Raw genomic sequence first — 19,376 nt, 5'->3', positions numbered from 1 at the left:
ATGCAAACAGAGGCAGACACAGACAGACAGACAGGGGCAGACACAGAGAGAAAGACAGAGGTAGACACAGACAGACAGAGAAAGGCAGACACCGACACAGGCAGACAGGCAGACACAGACAGATACAGGCAGACACAGACATACAAACAGAGGCAGGCAAAGACAGACACAGACAGACAGACGGAGGCAGGCATAGACAGGGACAGAGGCAGACACACAAAGACACAAACGGACAGACAGACAGACAGAGGCACCCACAGACATACAAACCGAGGCAAACACAGACAGACAGACAGACAGTGGCAGACACAGACAGACAGAGAGAAGTAGCCAATGACAGAGACAGAGGCAGACACAGACAGACAGAGGCAGACAAGGACACACACACACGCACAGACAGACAGACAGACAAACCGACAGACAGACAGATAGACAGAAAGACAGGGGCAGCCACAGACATACAAACAGAGGCACACAGAAAGACAGAGGCAGCCATAGACAGAGACGGGGGGAGACACAGACAGACAGAGGCAGACACAGAGAGGGACAGACACAGACAGACAGACAGGCACAAACAGATACAGACAGACAGAGGCCGACACAAACAGACAGACAGACAGACAAACAGACAGACAGACAGACAGACAGAGGCAGACTCAGACAGACAGAGGCAGACACAGACAGACACACACACACAGAGACAGACAGACAGACAAGCCGACAGACAGACAGATAGACAGAAAGACAGGGGCAGCCACAGACATACAAACAGAGGCAGACACAGACAGACAGACGCAGCCGTAGACAGAGACGGGGGGAGACACAGACAGACAGAGGCAGACGCAGACAGACAAAGGCAGGCACAGACAGAGGCAGACACAGACAGACAGAGGCAGGCACAGACAGAGGCAGACACAGAGAGGGACAGACACAGACATACAAACAGAGGCAGACACAGACAGACAGAGGCAGCCATAGACAGAGACGGGGGGAGTCACAGACAGACAGAGGCAGACACAGACAGACAGAGGCAGGCACAGACAGAGGCAGACACAGAGAGGGACAGACACAGAGAGACAGACAGGCACAAACAGATACAGACAGACAGAAGCAGACACAAACAGACAGACAGACAGACAGAGGTTGACTCAGACAGACAGAGAAAGGCAGACACCGACACAGACAGACAGGCAGACAGACAGAGGCAGACACGGGCAGAGATACAGACAGAGAGAGGCAGACACAGACAGACAGAGAGAGGCGGACACAGACAGACAGACAGACCAACAGACAGTGACACACAAAGACAGACACAGACAGACACAGACAGACAGAGGCAGGCACAGACAGAAGACAGGGGCAGACACAGACAGACAGAGAGGGACAGACACAGACAGAGAGACTGACAAACACAGACATACATACAGACAGACAGAGGCAAAAACAGACAGAGATACAGAGAGAGGCATACACAGACAGACAGAGAGAGGCAGACACAGACAGACAGACAGACAGACAGAGGCAGACACAGACAGAGGGACTAACAGACCCAGACATACAGACAGACAGACAGACAGACACACACAAAAAGACAGACAAAAGTGTGTGTGTACCTACATACCACTTTATAATGTCACAGTACATCACATTTAAAGTTGGTTTGTCTGTTGTTTAACGCCGCAATATTCTAGCTATATGACGGCGGTCCGTAAATAATCGAGTCTGGATCAGACAATCCAGTAATTAATATCATGAACATCGATCGACGCAATTGGGATCAATGATGTGCATCAACCAGTGAGCCTGACCACCAGTGAGCCTGACCACCCGATCCCTTACTCGCCTCTTACGACAAGCATAGTCGCCATTAACAGCAAACGGGTTGATGAAGACCTATTCTACCCCGGATCTTCACATCGCATTTAAAGAAAACTGGTCCGTTAAAATCAAGCACTTTTACTCTTTTTTTCTCTCAAGAAAATCTCTGTCACAGATGCATGATCAAATGTGTTTACATCTACACGCGAACATACAGACACATAATACACACAAATACCCACGCACCTACACACACACATTCGCACAGTGAGCGATCAGTAAACGATTGATATTAACATAGGTTACAACTTTGCCATGTTGAGAATGAGTGTTATTAAACGGTTCACACACACACACACACACACACACACACACACACACACACACACACACACACACACACACACACACACACACACACACACACACACACACACACATCACACACATCACACACACACACACACACACACACATCACACACAAACACACAAACACACTCGATGCAGATGTGCACAACACAGACACGCACATAAATACACACACATGCAAACACACATCATACACACGTTCACACAGACAAACACATTATACTTATGTATATATACATCTTCACATCATACACATCCATCATACACTTGTTCACAAACACACAGACACACACGCACACGCAAGCACATACACACACAGTATACTTATGCATACAGCCGCAAACACACACACACACACACACATATTGTACTTATTTTCATCAACACCCACAAATACACACGCACACACACAAATATACACAAACACACACACAAACACATACAAATACACACATTATACTCATGTTCACAACACACAGACACACAAATTATAACACAAATGCATGAACACACACACACGCGCGCGCGCACACACACACTCACACAAACACACGTTCACCAAGACACACACAGACATACACAATTATAACACAAACACAAATGCAAGCACACACACAAAAACACACACACACACGTTCACCAAGACACACACAGACATGCATATCATATACATCTATAAATATGCTTATATACATCTCATCTTCACATCACACACACACACAGACACACACACAGACACACACACAGACACACACACACACACACACACACACACACACACACACACACACACACACACACGTGATGGTACACATGTCCGTTTCTCTGTTCCTCAAGTGGAACCACATGTTGCACGCGATGCGTTACTCTGTACGGCGCGCTACAGTTGTCTGTCTGGGGATCAATGAAGCCCAACGTTAACGCTCTGACTGGATCCCGTCTTCTGTGTTCTGCAGACAATGGCAGGCCTACACGGACTACATGGATCTACATGATCCTCTAACACATGGAAATCATTCATTAAATGCATTCACTCCTCCATCTCCTTTATTAAAAGATAATATTTGACAACAATAAATGTACGCTCACCTGTTTAACAGGTGTAGTCACCATTCATGGAACGCGGATTATTGTAGTGTCTCTTATTTACGGGGCATAAGAAAATATATAGGCATATTTTCTCATGGAACGCTACGCGGGGATGAAAGGGTTAGCACTTTGACTCAGAGGTCAATCTAGGTCTCGGGAGGTCTGCAAACTCGGACCATGTGTCAGCACTTGGAGAAGACTAGTGCTGTTTAGATGTAAAATAGTTATAGTTTTCTGTTAATGTAAAATAAATTTCGTTGCCTACAGAGTCTAATTTTGCTACAGAAATGAGAAAATATTTTCTCAGACTTTTTCCCCCGTTCATTGATACCATCGGGCGGTTTCTCGCCAAAGTGGTTCCGGAAAACCGCAAACGAATCCGGCGGGAGAATTGCCCCACCTCCAATTGGTTTGGAACGGGAGAAAGTGAACGGACTCACAGCGCTGTAACTGAACAATAGCAGACCGAGGGGTAGGCCCTTTCAGAGGGGTAAATGAGCGAGTGGAGCGAGGTTGAACGCTGCGCTTCAGCTGAGTGGGCTGCACCCGGTAACTTGTTAAAGTGAACACGGAGGGATAGAAGCAGGGGTGCGAAACGCGGTAATACCCCGTGAACCAGTCGTCGGGGTGGACAAACTGAAACGAACTGGGCTTGCTTATTATGGAGACATTACACCTATCAGGTGACACTGTTTCATACAAAGAGCAAAAAGTTTGCCCATCGACATAAATTTGACGCAATGTGTTTTCTTCCACCATTAAGGGGCTCTTAAGGACAAGGTGCACATCAAAGTGGGCTTAATGTTGTGAATGAATGTTATTGTAATCTTTGTGGGTGACTATAGGATTTGTTGTCGTGACTCTATTGTCAAGTCCGACTACCTGTGGTAGCGGGTTTACTTCACGTGAACTTGGAACACCACATGACGTCACCACCTTCCGACTAGCAGACGACACTTTGCACGAGGGGTAGCAGACGTGAAGTCGGGATTGACAGACTTGCAAGATGGAGCGGGGTGTATTACGGGTGGCCTTGTTACTATTTCTCCTCGGATATATCTCTGGGCGGAGACGTGATTATTCTTTATTTTCTAAGAATTTTTTAAGTGTAAACTTAAATGAAAATCAACATCGGGAATTACGAATATCTTACAAGCGGATTCTGATTTTGGAAACAACTGCATTTATGGACACACCGGATGTTTTAATTGTGCGTCGCATCACTGACGGTCGGAGACTTGTGCAGCTGGTGTTTCAACATGGGGGGTTACGGGACTGTGAATATACGGAAAATAGAAAAATGGTTTTACGTCTTCTCAGCGATTTTACTCAAGCCAAGAAAATATTATCCCGAAGCAGTTTTACCAATGTGATGCAAGTGTACCCCAACACGAGCGCCCTACAGTCTGGTGGTGCCGTGCAGCGAGTCCACACACCGGACCAACTGGGACGGTTCAGAGGCTACACGGATATACACTCTCAAGCCAAAGCCTGTCACCAACTTGTCTCCAATATGAAACGACAAGCGATGAGGGAGGCTGTCCACAACAGAAGGAAAGACAAATTTGCTAATTCTTCCAAATTTGGTGCCAGGAAGAATGTGACATCCCACCTGCACGTGCGTTCTAAGCGTGATCTGTTTTCTGGCTGGTTGATATTTCCAGGGACGAAGTGGTGCGGCGACGGCGATGTCGCAGACTCTTACGACGACCTCGGCTACGACCGTAAAACCGATGCTTGTTGTCGTAAACACGACAGCTGCCCCCACATTATCGAGCGCTTTTCCTACAAGTACAACTACTTCAACTACAAGTTTCACACGCTCAGCCACTGCAACTGCGACAACAGGTGAGTTTCTTGTTTATCTCGTGTTAGTGGGCGGTGGGGTAGCCAAGTGGTTAAAAAGTTCACTCGTCACGACGAAGACCCGGGTTAAATTTCCCATATGAGTACAATATGTGAAGCCCATTTCTGGTGTCCCTCGCCGTGATATTTCTGGAATATTTCGAAAAGCGGCGTGAAACAATATTCACCCACTCAGGTGTTAGTTGAGCAAATAAGTTGACCAGCTCTGTGGTCGCTGTCATTCAGTATACAGTAGGTTCATATTTTAGGCCTGTGTTTGTTTCCATCATGCCGGCTTAGATACGATTCATATTATAATAACGGATAGATCAAGACATCCTGTGTCCGAGTGAGGCCATTCATCAAACTGTGTCACACCAGTATGTGTACAAGGGTAAGCCAGACTGTGTACAAGGCCGGTAAGCCAGACTGTGTACCAGAGTAAGCTCTCGTGGGTAAGCCGCTTGTTTATTACAATTGTCAGGGTTAAAACAGAAGTTGTTATCCACAAGAACATGTCAATGTGTAACACACTGACATCTACACGCCACCCAAAAAGTATTAGAATATCTGCATTAAAAAATACTGGAAAAAAATTATTCTCCCTGAGATTTTACCTCCTCAATTCCTCATCATTGACGAAATCTCCCGAAATATTTCTGTTTGACTCCTTTCGTGACTGTGAGAAAGAATAGTTCGTGTCTGAGAGAGGTGAGAAATAAAACTCGGCCTCTTACGAAACTCCCAGCGCCAGAATACAAAAAACGGCCGGTTAATTCATATTTCTTATATTTAAAAACTCAACGAAAGTGTAACAACGAGAATCATTCATAACGCCCGGGAAACTTACATCTAGGTCCGAACCATCACATTAGGCCGTGGCTTACACCGCTGGTCCGTCATGAACTGATTTAGATGCCCTCCCCCGTCATATAACGCTATACAGTCACTGAATACTCGTCGACAAATTCAGATACAGATAGAGATCGGTACCTCCAATAGTCACATTATATCCTTGATTTATTTATTTACCACGTCATAAACTATCCCTTAGAAGCGAAGATGATCACAAAACCCGCTGAGTTTTGTCCATGTTCTGAGTGCATACCTTCTACACGTATCCGTGGCTTATCGGAGTTTAATTGTGTAATAGTTTGTGCGTTATCGTACAATCCTAAAAAACTTATTTCACTGTATGATTCACTGATACTGATGTATCCTGTCACAAACCAAGACATCCTACTTGCCGCACGACTAAGGTTGTATGAAACACTCATATTCCCATTAACTGTTGACATAGCCGAGGGGAGACAGTGCGGGCTGAATGAACGGGTCGCCGAGCAGCACTATAAATTAAATCTATGACATAAAACACGGATATGCGTTAAAAGCTATAGCAAGGCGGAGGATTACGCCTTGAGGCCAGGGTGCCGTTGTTCAAAACGACCTTTACTAAGAATGAAATCCCTTTCTTCCCCATATATCAGTGTTAACAAAACTTGTGATTCCACTGTCATAGCGTACGGACGACGAACTTTGTCTACGAGACAGAAAATGGCTTCGAGCGTGAGTCGATAACGCGATATTAGTTCCCTGTCTGCCAGTGTCTCAAGCTGCATAGTGCGATCTCGGAAAACACGCTGTTTCCTCAAACTTCTCTCAGTTTCCTCACACATCAACAAGAAAGTAGCCATGTTGAAATTCAATGAAGTATCAACTTTAGCCACGCTAAGGTTTGGTTGGACCAACCTTAAATGTTCACCTTAACTAAGGCTACCTTAGCGTAAGGTAGTTTCATGCAGCAGGGGGTCAACCTTAGTAAACGCCTAAGGTTAAAACCAAAGGATATAAGGTAACCTTAGCGCTAAGGGTGTTTTGTACAACGGCACCCAGGATAACTTCTCTCACACGTCCGACTGAAATGCTTGTTTTTGTTGCACCTGACTTCGTTCGCCAGGAGCTGTCCATTATTCTGACAGTTCTTGACAGTGTCGTGGTGTTGTGTCAGGCAGCTCTTGACAGTGTCGTGGTGTTGTGTCAGGCAGCTGTTGACAGTGTCGTGGTGTTGTGTCAGGCAGCTGTTGACAGTGTCGTGGTGTTGTGTCAGGCAGCTCTTGACAGTGTCGTGGTGTTGTGTCAAGCAGCTGTTGACAGTGTCGTGGTGTTGTCTTAGGCAGCTGTTGACAGTGTCGTGGTGTTGTGTCAGGCAGCTCTTGACAGTGTCGTAGTGTTGAGTCAGACAGCTCTTGACAGTGTTGTGGTGCTGTGTCAGAGAGCTCTTGACAGTGTCGTGGGGTTGTGTCAGGCAGCTCTTGACAGTGTCGTGATGTTGTGTCAGGCAGCTCTTGACATTGTCGTGGGGTTGTGTGAGGCAGCTATTGACAGTGTCGTGGTGTTGTGTCAGGAAGCTCTTGACAGTGTCGTGGGGTTGTGTCAGGCAGCTCTTGACAGTGTCGTGGTGTTGTGTCAGGCAGCTGTTGACAGTGTCGTGGTGTTGTGTCAGGCAGCTCTTGACAGTGTTGTGGTGTTGTGTCAGGCAGCTGTTGACAGTGTCGTGGTGTTGTGTCAGGCAGCTCTTGACAGTGTTGTGGTGTTGTGTCAGGCAGCTGTTGACAGTGTCGTGATGTTGTGTCAGGCAGCTCTTGACATTGTCGTGGGGTTGTGTGAGGCAGCTATTGACAGTGTCGTGGTGTTGTGTCAGGAAGCTCTTGACAGTGTCGTGGGGTTGTGTCAGGCAGCTCTTGACAGTGTCGTGGTGTTGTGTCAGGCAGCTGTTGACAGTGTCGTGGTGTTGTGTCAGGCAGCTCTCGACAGTGTCGTGGTGTTGTGTCAGGCAGCTCTCGACAGTGTCGTGGTGTTGTGTCAGGCAGCTCTCGACAGTGTCGTGGTGTTGTGTCAGGCAGCTCTTGACAGTGTCGTGGTGTTGTGTCAGGCAGCTCCTTCAAGCAGCGCGGTTAGTGAGTGGGGATCACAACACGCCAGGCCCAAGCCCAAGCGCTGTAACGCTGGTTGATAAAGGGTTAATGAATTATTGAGGAGCCAGTCACATCCCGCTGATCCAGAACTTTAATAGTCGGAATGTTTAATGAGGACTCGAATTTACAAAAGGGCATCCAGGTGTCGCTGCTCTGACACTGATCCGTGGGAGTGATTGTCAGCTTTTCCGAGCTAACTGAATGTATTGTAAATGAATCAGTGTATGTTTTATGTATGTACAGAAGGATAAGAGTACTTGGAATTAATTTGTTTGACGCGTGAAAATACATCTTATATCAAACTCACGCCAATGACACTGCCACACAAACACATCATTATCTAATCTGCGAACCTCGTTATTACAACACACACACACTAATGTAGACTGCAGCGCTAATATAGACTTACGTAGACTAATATAGACTAATGTAGACTAATGTAGACTACAACGCTAATGCAGACTAATGTAGACTACAGCGCTAATGCAGACTAATGTAGACTACAACGCTAATATAGACTAATGTAGACTAATGTAGACTACAACGCTAATGCAGACTAATGTAGACTACAACGCTAATGCAGACTAATGCAGACTAATGTAGACTACAGCGCTAATATAGACTAATGCAGACTAATGTAGACTACAACGCTAATATAGACTAATGTAGACTACAACGCTAATATAGACTAATGCAGACTAATGTAGACTACAACGCTAATGCAGACTAATGTAGACTAATGTAGACTACAGCGCTAATGCAGACTAATGTAGACTACAGCGCTTATATAGACTAATGTAGACTACAACGCTAATATAGACTAATGTAGACGACAGCGCTAATATAGACTAATGTAGGCTAATGTCGACTACAGCGCTAATATAGACTAATGTAGACTAATGTAGACTACAGCGTTAATATAGACTAATGCAGACTAATGTAGACTACAGCGCTAATATAGACTAATGCAGACTAATGTAGACTACAACGCTAATGCAGACTAATGTAGACTACAGCGCTAATATAGACTAATGTAGACTACAGCGCTAATGCAGACTAATGTAGACTAATGTAGACTAATGTAGACTACAACGCTAATATAGACTAATGCAGACTAATGTAGACTACAGCGCTAATATAGACTAATGCAGACTAATGTAGACTACAACGCTAATGTAGAATAATGTAGACTAAAACGCTTATATAGACTAATGCAGACTAATGTAGACTACAGCGCTAATGTAGACTAATGTAGACTAATGTAGACTACAGCGCTAATATAGACTATTGTAGACTAATGTAGACTACAGCGCTAATATAGACTAATGCAGACTATTGTAGACTACAGCGCTAATATAGACAAATGTAGACTACAACGCTAATATAGACTAATGTAGACTACAGCGCTAATGCAGACTAATGTAGACTACAGCGCTAATATAGACTAATGCAGACTATTGTAGACTACAACGCTAATATAGACTAATGTAGACTACAGCGCTAATATAGACTAATGTAGACTACAGCGCTAATGCAGACTAATGTAGACTACAGCGCTAAATTAGACTAATATAGACTACAACGCTAATTAAGACTAATGCAGACTAATGTAGACTACAGCGCTAATATAGACTAATGTAGACTACAGCGCTAATATAGACTAATGTAGACTACAGCGCTAATGCAGACTTATGTAGACTACAACGCTAATATAGACTAATGCAGACTATTGTAGACTACAGCGCTAATATAGACTAATCTAGACTACAGCGCTAATGCAGACTAATGTAGACTACAGCGCTAATGCAGACTAATGTAGACTACAGTGCTAATATAGACTAATGCAGACTAATGTAGACTACAGCACTAAGATGCCAAACAATATACTTCTTATTGCTTGTTGATAAAGTGCCGACCTATTGTTTTGATTGAATGCCAGGTAGCAGTGTTGTTATTGCTGGCCTCGTCAAACATGTCTCTAACAATGAACGACCTAACACCGCTGCACGAATAAACAAGATGGTGGGTAAAATAAACGAGGTTTATAGAAAACAAATGAAACAGCAGGCAGTGACAGACAGCATTGCTTAACCCTTCACTTGAAGGAGGTGTATCAACTTACTTAACAGAGGGCTTAGATCGTGGCGTCCCCTCTCTCAGGCCTTAGATCCCACTCATTAACTGAACAGAGGTCTTAGATCGTGGAGTCCCCTCACTAACTGAACAGAGGTCTTAGATCGTGGAGTCCCGCTGACTGATTGAACAGAGGTCTTAGATCCCGCTCACTAACTGAACAGATGTCCTAGATCGTTGAGTCCCCTCTCTCAGGCCTTAGATCCCACTCATTAACTGAACAGAGGGCTTAGATCGTGGAGTCCCCTCACTAACTGAACAGAGGTCTAAGATCGTGGAGTCCCGCTGACTGATTGAACAGAGGTCTTAGATCCCGCTCACTAACTGAACAGATGTCCTAGATCGTTGAGTCCCCTCTCTCAGGCCTTAGATCCCACTCATTAACTGAACAGAGGGCTTAGATCGTGGAGTCCCCTCACTAACTGAACAGAGGTCTAAGATCGTGGAGTACCGTCCACTGATTGAACAGAGGTCTTAGATCGTGGAGTCCGAATTGACTGATTGAACAGAGGTCTTAGAACCCGCTCACTAACTGAACAGAGGTCTTTGATCGTGTAGTCCCGCTGACTGATTGAACAGAGGCCTTAGATCCCGCTCACTAACTGAACAGAGGTCTTAGATCGTGGAGTCCCGCTGACTGATTCAACAGAGGTCTAAGATCGTGGAGTCCCGCTGACTGATTGAACAGGGGTCTTAGATCCCGCTCACTAACTGAACAAAGGTCTTTGATCGTGGAGTCCCGCTGACTGATTGAACAGAGGTCTTAGATCTCGCCCACTAACTGAACAGAGGTCTTAGATCGTGTAGTCCCGGTGGTAATTGCTTACAGCTCGAACGCACCGAAGGCGGCTTTGCCGAGGAGACCCGAGTGCATTTGTGTTGTTAAACACTCACGTGTGTTCAGTTTTGTTTACACATATATAATAACATACATTATTGCACTAAACATACTACAACCCAACAATGCTGACCTCTCCCTTAACCAGCTGCATTGCTCGAAGATGAAACGGGGTGTTTCGTTAATCCTGCCATGTCAAATAACGCGTGTCGACTATACCCGCTGTGGGGGCGCTGACAACGCCCTCCGTTGCATGGATCATATCAATAACAGGACTTAAATCATAATTATAGACATGGGGAGACTTTTGTAAGTCATATTTGAACCATTGTGTTTAGCAAGTTTCACATATGTAGATTCACATCTTCCCATGTGTCGGTCCTGAGTCATTCCGGGCCCTGAGTCATCAAGTGTCCTGAGAACTTACTGGGATTGAATGGATGCTTCTGTATCGTTGAATGAATCATGGCAGTGGGGAGAATTGTAAACGTTTCCGTGTGTTGCACAGCATTTGAATTGTGAATGAATGATGATGCTTGTAGCGTGAGTCGGCACAAGGTGAGCTACAGTGTATGATTATACCTTCACTACCGGCAGCCCTGGTTCGACACGTCCGTCAGGGCGTGGGACAGGATTTATTTGCATTCTTCAATATTTATATATCAAGTCAGGCAGATCCTTCTCTGAGTTAGATTTATACGAGTGAACGTATGTATAATAGACGAAAGCGTCGACAAAGTAGACACCCTCGTCTGACGATAGGACACCCTCTATAGACGACCGGACGCCCTCTTTAGACGACCGGACGCCCATGTAGACGACCGGTCACATTCTATAAACAACCGGACACCTTCTCTCGACGACCGGACACCAATTGACGACCGGACACCTTCTCTAGACGACCGGACACCTTCCATACAGGACCGGGCACTCTCTATAGACGACCGGACACCCTCTATAGACTACCGGACACCTTCTATAGTCGACCGGACACCTTCTCTTGACGACCGGACACCTTCTATAGACGACCGGACACTTTCTTTAGACGACCGGACACCTTCTATAGACGACCGGACACCTTCCCTAGACGACCGGACACCTTCCTAGACGACCAGACACCTTCCCAGACGACCGGACACCTTCCCAGACGACCGGACACCTTCCCAGACGACCGGACACCTTCTATAGACGACCGGACACCTTCCCAGACGACCGGACAACTTCCCAGACGGCCGGACACCTTCTATAGACGACCGGACACCTTCTATAGAAGACCGGACACCTTCCCAGACGACCGGACACCTTCTATAGACAACCGGACACCTTCTATAGACGACCGGACACTTTCTATAGACGACCGGACACCTTTTATAGACGACCGGACACCTTCTATAGACGACCGGACACCTTCTATAGACGACCGGACACCTTCTCTTGACGACCGGACACCTTCTATAGACGACCGGACACCTTCCCAGACGACCGGACACCTTCTATAGATGACCGGACACCTTCTATAGACGACCGGACACCTTCTATAGACGACCGGACACCTTCTATAGATGACCGGACACCTTCTATAGACGACCGGACACCTTCTATAGACGACCGGACACCTTCTATAGACAGCTACCGAAACATTCACTCAGTGTTCGATGTGTGCCCGTGAATGATACATCTAAAGACAGATATGTTAAGTTCTCAAAGGTTATCAATTTCGATTTTCAAAAGGGACAGACTACTAAAGCATACACGATGATACAAGTATTTAGAAGCCTTTGAGAGGGTGTGAAAAATTAAAGGTGCTATGTTCACTCACGACTACATCTTCACGACCGGCTTAAAGGGGTTATTGAAGTCTCTGGGGCCAGAATGGCCTGATGAAACTCTCGGTTTTACACGAACGGGAAGCTTTCGGCCTGGGTGTTACTTATTGTGTAGTTTATTAACCCGATGAGATTCTGTCTCAACTTGGATGAACCCACAGCTGCCTTCAAAGAACGGACGATTTGACTCAAAATTATTCACCGCCCCCCTTTTGTCAGACCCGTGTTTGTCAGGCCGGCGGTATTGAGACAGGCCCCTGATTGCCAGCAATCAGTTCAGATGCCCCGCTTCCTTTTGTTCGCCACCTCACTCGCCAGCCGAGAAACTTATGACGTCACGGGTTAAACACAAACTATGAATGGTTCTGCCCCACAAAGCAGTTTCTCTGTTGAAGCTTTTTACGATCTTTATTTCTCGACTGACTGGACGTACAATAAACGATGACAAGCCTTGTGATGACACTGCTGCTTCATCCCCAGGGGAGGCTGGTGTAGCAGCATGGCTGCGCCGTCTTAGATGCAGATTTGTAGTCTGTACAGACCCAGAAACAAATATATTCAATACAGCCCATGCAAGTCTATAATGTTTAGCAAGTCTAGATTACTGCAGTATCAGTTTAGTCTCTGAAAACGAAGAGAGTCTCTGGGCTCCTTTTTATTATATTTTTATTAAGATAATTTAACTGTTTTCTTCTGACTAGACGTAGTCTAGTAAATTTCATAAAACGCATGTTTTATCCGAGTTGTGTGGTGGAAACACGTGCACTTAAGATCAGATAGGTCATCAAGGAAAGTGTGTTTCTGTGTTGTGTGGTGGAAACACGTGCACTTAGAATCAGATAGGTCATCAATGAACGTGTGTTTCTGTGTTGTGTGGTGGAAACACGTGCACTTAGAATCAGATAGGTCATCAATGAACGTGTGTTTCTGTGTTATGTGGTGGAAACACGTGCACTTAGAATCAGATAGGTCATCAATGAACGTGTGTTTCTGTGTTGTGTGGTGGAAACACGTGCACTTAGAATCAGATAGGTCATCAATGAACGTGTGTTTCTGTGTTGTGTGGTGGAAACACGTGCACTTAAAATTAGATAGGTCATCTATGGAAGTTTGTTTCTGTGTTGTGTGGTGGAAACACATGTGTTTCTGTGTTGTGTGGTGGAAACACGTGTGTTTCTGTGTTGTGTGATGGAAACACGTGTGTTTCTGTGTTGTGTGGTGGAAACACGCGCACTTAGAATCAGATAGGTCATCTATGAAAGTGTGTTACTGTTTTGTGTGGTGGAAAAATGTGCTCTTAGAATCAGATAGATCATTTGTGGAAGTGTGCCTCTGTGTTGTATGTTTTTGAGTGTTGTGTTTACGCCCTGGCGACCCGTGAAGATCCGGGATAGAATAGGTCTTCAGTGGAAGTGTGCCTCTGTGTTGTGTGTTGTTGAGTGTGAGTGAAGACCCGGGATAGAATAGGTCTTCAGTAATGGTTCAGCGCTACCAAAAGTAATGAATGTTATTGTTGCTATCGTTGTCTTTCAACGAGTTTTTTTCTATTATTGCTATCACGTTGTTGAATGTGCTATTCGTATTACAGAATATGCGAAATTAGTTCAAACATGGAACCTTACTGTTCATCAAAAGCCAGCAGGAAGCGTAGAGCAGATAAATGTGCGCGATCACACCCTCTTTCAGTCACGTGATGAAAGATAATATTTTAAGGCAAAACACTAAAGCTTCCCGGGAGAGGTGTCGTTACCCTAACCAAGACTGACCGCACAGACGCGAGACCATAAACAAACAATGATAATGATCACGATTTAAGATGACCAAGCACAAATCTTGCGAAAATATTGACCCTACACCTGGTCAGGTGAAGGGTCGGGGTGTTTGTCGGTATAGGTGTGTCTGTCCACGTCGGCCTCAAAATTAACCTTCTATTTCGATCAATCCATAAACATTCGCTGCATCGGCATCTTAGTGTACCTCTACTACTTCTTTGTCATCTGTAGTCTCGTCACCTGTAATCCCTTCACCTGTAATCACGTCACCTATTGTCTCGTCACATGTCATCACATGTGTAGTCTCGTTACCTGTAATCTCGCCATCTGTAGTTTCGTCACTTGTAGACCCTTCTCTTGTAATCCCGCCACCTGTAGTCGCGTCACTTGTAGTCTCGTCTGTTATCTCGTTACCTGTAATCACGTCACCTGTAGTCTCGTCACCTGTAATCTCGTTACCTGTAATCACGTCACCTGTAGTCTCGTCACCTGTAATCACGTCTGTAATCCGTCATCTGTATCCCCGTCACCTGTAATCCCGTCACCTGTCGTCTCGTCACCTATAATCTCGTTACCTGTAATCACGTCATCGGTAGTCTCGTCACCTGTAATCACGTCTGTAATCCGTCACCTGTAGCCTCGTCATCTGTAATCCTGTCACCTTTTATCACGCCATCTGTAATCTCGTCACCTGTAGTCATGTCATATGTAGTCTCATGATGTTTCGTCACATGATTTCATTTTCTGCAGTTTCACCTGTGAAGTTATGTCGACTAAAGCCACACGTCACGTCATCGCCTCCTTCTGGAGATTGCTACATTGTCATGTATTGTTCTTCTGAAACGCCTCTCGTTTTGTTCCAAGTGTTTCAGTAAAAGTCGCAATCGCAACGAAATGAAAACCCAGTCCACAATCGTCAGACCAAACCCTAGACGAGGAGCTGAGTAAATACATACAATGTATATCAGTGCTTGGAACACGTATCGAACGTACTGTTCAACTTACTTACTGTTTGGGGTTTAACGTGCGTTTTCCGACGTTATGCGTATTTCGCACACGGTACAGTTCAAACATACGATATTCTATTGTAGAGGCACCGTGTGAACGGGCATGATACCGACTCTACGTATGGACAATCACACATATAGACCGTGTCTACCCCCCCCCCCCCCCCTCCACTCCCCCCCTCCCCCTCCCCCACCTCGACTCACCCAAGCAACCGATAAGCAGTTTGCTCATCCGACTTATTAATCCTGATGACATATAAGATCTAATTAGAGCCCGTGGATCTCAGTTTAATGCATTTATAAACCAGCTTCCATGGTACCCCTCCCGTCGTCTGCTGTTACCGTCATGTGGAGGGGGTAGCGTCACCCCCTTCACCCACACGGTCACCCATGACTGTAATCTGGATATATCTCAATGTAATCATTCATCGAATTAAGTGTGCGGTCTTTGACAATGTGTAAAAGGTTCGACGATTATATATCAGGTTGAAGTACTTGAAATTCAAACGTTGTACACTTAAGTACACACAAGCCTGCTTCGCACTGTCTCACGTTGTTGAACAGTGTATTATGTACATACCTATATCTCAATCTCAAGAGTATTGCTGTCTCAATCAGAAGAGCGTTGTTGTCTCAACCCAAGGGGTATTGTGATCTCTATCTCGAGAGCATCGCTCAGATTGTCTGGCTTGGCCTTTTCCATTTCTTTTGAGCCTCTGATGGTATGGCCATTCTCTACCGTACCCCCACCATGTACACACATAACCATTAATTATACATATCTCCTGATTCAAAATCCATTTCTTAAAATTATTTAAAACCCCTGATCTCAACACAATTGAACACCGTCGGGATTACAATGGCCACCATGAGAGTTCGAGATCCGAGTAGAGAATAGGTCTTCAGCAACCCATGCTTGTTGTATACACCCTTCGTAGTTGCACTCAGTACAATATGCCCGATACGTTAACTGTCATACCATGCTATCTATTGGCATTTTGGAGGTAGGGATACATTAATAAGGGGTACTTCTTTGAAAGGCATTTGTAAGGATACACATATGGAAGAGAAAGTATGGATGTCGACTACTTTATTATTAGGAAAACAACGTTTCGTAGTATATACTTACTCCTTCATTCACCCGATGAAGGAGTAAGTACATACACCGAAACGTTGTGTTCCTCATACTAAAGAAGTTGATATCCATAAATTCCCCTCCACATAACGGGTCGTGTTGCTATTTGCTGGGTTTAGGTTTGTTGTTTAAAGCCGCGCTCAGCAATATTCTAGCTATATGACGACGGCCTTTAAAAAATCGAGTCTGGACCAGACAATCTAGTGATTGAAATCATGATCAACGCAATTGGGATATGATGACATGCATCAACCAAGTTAGCGAGCCTGACCACCCGGTCCCGTTAGTCGCCTCTTACCACAAGCATAGTCGCCTTTTACGGCAAGCATGGGTTGCTGAAGACCTATTCTACCCCGGATCTTCACGGATCCTATTTGCTGGGAAAATGTAAACATGTTCTAGATGGTAGTACAGATGGTAGGCCTGCATACATTCCAACCTAACCTAAAACAAATCCATTGAACAAAAACACCTTCAGTAATGGATCAATTCCCCATTGCCTTGCTGGTGAGACAGGGACGCTGACATCAGTGAATTGTATGATAGGCATTACTTAGAAGTTGACGGATGACAAAGTAGACACAATTACTAGACACCAACTTCAGTATTAAAGAAGTTGTTATCCATAAATCGTGTCTACTTTGCTGACATCAATGCAAGCTAGAGCTAGGGTATGTGATTTTAGCAATTAATGTGAACTCCTGTTAAGGCTGTGTGTTCAGTTAATCTCCCAATTACTCTCTGATTATTTAATTAGACCAAGGGTTTATTATGTGATATTGGACTGTCATACTGAACTGTGTAATCACTTGTGTAGTGCTGAATTAGTGCTGAATTAACATCTGTGTGCATATGATGTTGTAGCTGTTATACAAGGTATAATATTATAATACAATTAATGTGATCCTTGAGTTTGTCTACTTTGTTTTCTGTGTGGCCGGTATGAATTTTTGTGGCCGTTTTGACATTTTTCTGTGGCCGTCATGACTTTAAGCCGTTAGGACCTGCTCCCGTATGATAAACATTAAGTATTCGTGAACAGGCCTAACTGACGGGTTGTTCCCTTTAATTGCCTGCACCCCTACGTTAAGAGAAGAAATACGTTCTCGTCGAACCAAAACACCACTAAAAGGGATACTTTAGGGTTAAATAAGATACAATTTATTATCAATACAGGTGTCATTATCTATAATCCCCTGCAGCGATAAGCAAGGTTTAATTAAGTCTATTATTCTTTTAGAAATTTGGTTCAATTTAATCACTTGACACAAATATTCTATGAGTGCATTGTGAGCCGAGCTAACCCCGCTGATTATTGACGTGTTTTTCGTCGTGTAAGTTGAGACTCATGTCAGCAGACTGCAGCGACTGCAAGCCACGACACCGAGTGGCAGAGTTGGTGGCAGTACTCAAAGCATTCCACACACATTGCAGCTGACGTGAATATCATCGCCATGGGGCGAGGTGACGTGACCTGAAATGGCGTCGTCGTAGAACGAACGTGGCGGCGGGAGAGCGGTGTTTGATCAGTGAGTTACTAAATGTCCAACGCTGTGTTACGTGACGTGACGTGAAATGGCGTCCTCGTAGGACGAACGTGGCGGCGGGAGAGCGGTGTTTGATCAGTGAGTTACTAGATGTCCAACGCTGTGTTACGTGACGTGACGTGAAAAGGCGGCGTCTTAGGGCGAACGTGGCGGCGGGAGAGCGGTGTTTCATCAGCGACTAGATGTCCAATGCGGAGCAATAGTGAATCCCTCTGTCCCGTGTCTTCTGATATATACTCATCGACAAAAGAAACGCGAACACCATATGTTGGTTAATATTTGAAGAATTATTCATATTCAAGAGATATTAGATTGGTTTGATGCACAAACGAACACACTGGTATGTTGTGTGAACCGACGCTCATGAACGTATCACATGTGACGTCATAGATCCATGACTCGAGATGCGCCATTTTTCTCGAGCAGGAGGCGGAAAGAAATAATCATTTGTTTTGATTTCCACAGAGTTATAAACGTTCAACGAGGCAATTACCACCAATTGTTTGATACATCCGTGACTGTTTTCCTTCTCACGATTGTCATCCGCAATATGTGTTTACCAGACTTTTTAAGATCGTTCACCAAACAATTCTTGATGAAAATGCACTAACTTGATTGACAGGAATGGCGGCTTTGAACACTTGAAAGTTACCAAGGATACGCGAGAATGCAGGGGTAGGAGGACAGGTAATTTGAACGTCATGGTGTCATCACTGGACCAGACTCACCTGGATGCATGTACATGTGTCACCTGTAATTAAGTATGTACCCGGCAGCAGGTTATCACTAGAAGGGAGTAGGGGAAAGATAACTTGCATTTATCATCCAAAACTGGCTCCCACAGGAGATATCGCTAGGGTGAGGACAAGCGATATCTACATTGCATCACAATGCTTTGCAGACCATTGGGACGTCATTGTTGCCATGGCGTCACTATAAAATGACATCACTAATGGCTCTGCTACTGAAGCTGTTAGCAGCACTTTTTACACTTATCACTGCTTATTACTGTCTACAAAC

General features: G+C 45.0%; 1 protein-coding gene across 1 annotated transcript in view; it reads left to right on the top strand.

Annotated features, from left to right (window-relative positions):
* Positions 1-3,899: 3,899 nt before the first annotated feature.
* Positions 3,900-19,376, top strand: part of LOC139455162 (uncharacterized) — a 31,719-nt gene continuing 16,242 nt past the window's right edge. Inside the window, exon 1 of the mRNA XM_071236714.1 lies at positions 3,900-5,126. Coding sequence (XP_071092815.1) covers positions 4,285-5,126 — 842 coding nt within the window. The 5' untranslated portion in view covers positions 3,900-4,284. The remainder of the gene's footprint in view (positions 5,127-19,376) is intronic.

The sequence above is a fragment of the Haliotis cracherodii genome, unplaced genomic scaffold (genome assembly GCF_022045235.1).
Source record: "Haliotis cracherodii isolate W230 unplaced genomic scaffold, xgHalCrac1.p SCAF_11, whole genome shotgun sequence".
Classification (NCBI taxonomy): Eukaryota; Metazoa; Mollusca; class Gastropoda; order Lepetellida; family Haliotidae; genus Haliotis; species Haliotis cracherodii.
This window is presented reverse-complemented; position numbering and strand designations above follow the sequence as displayed.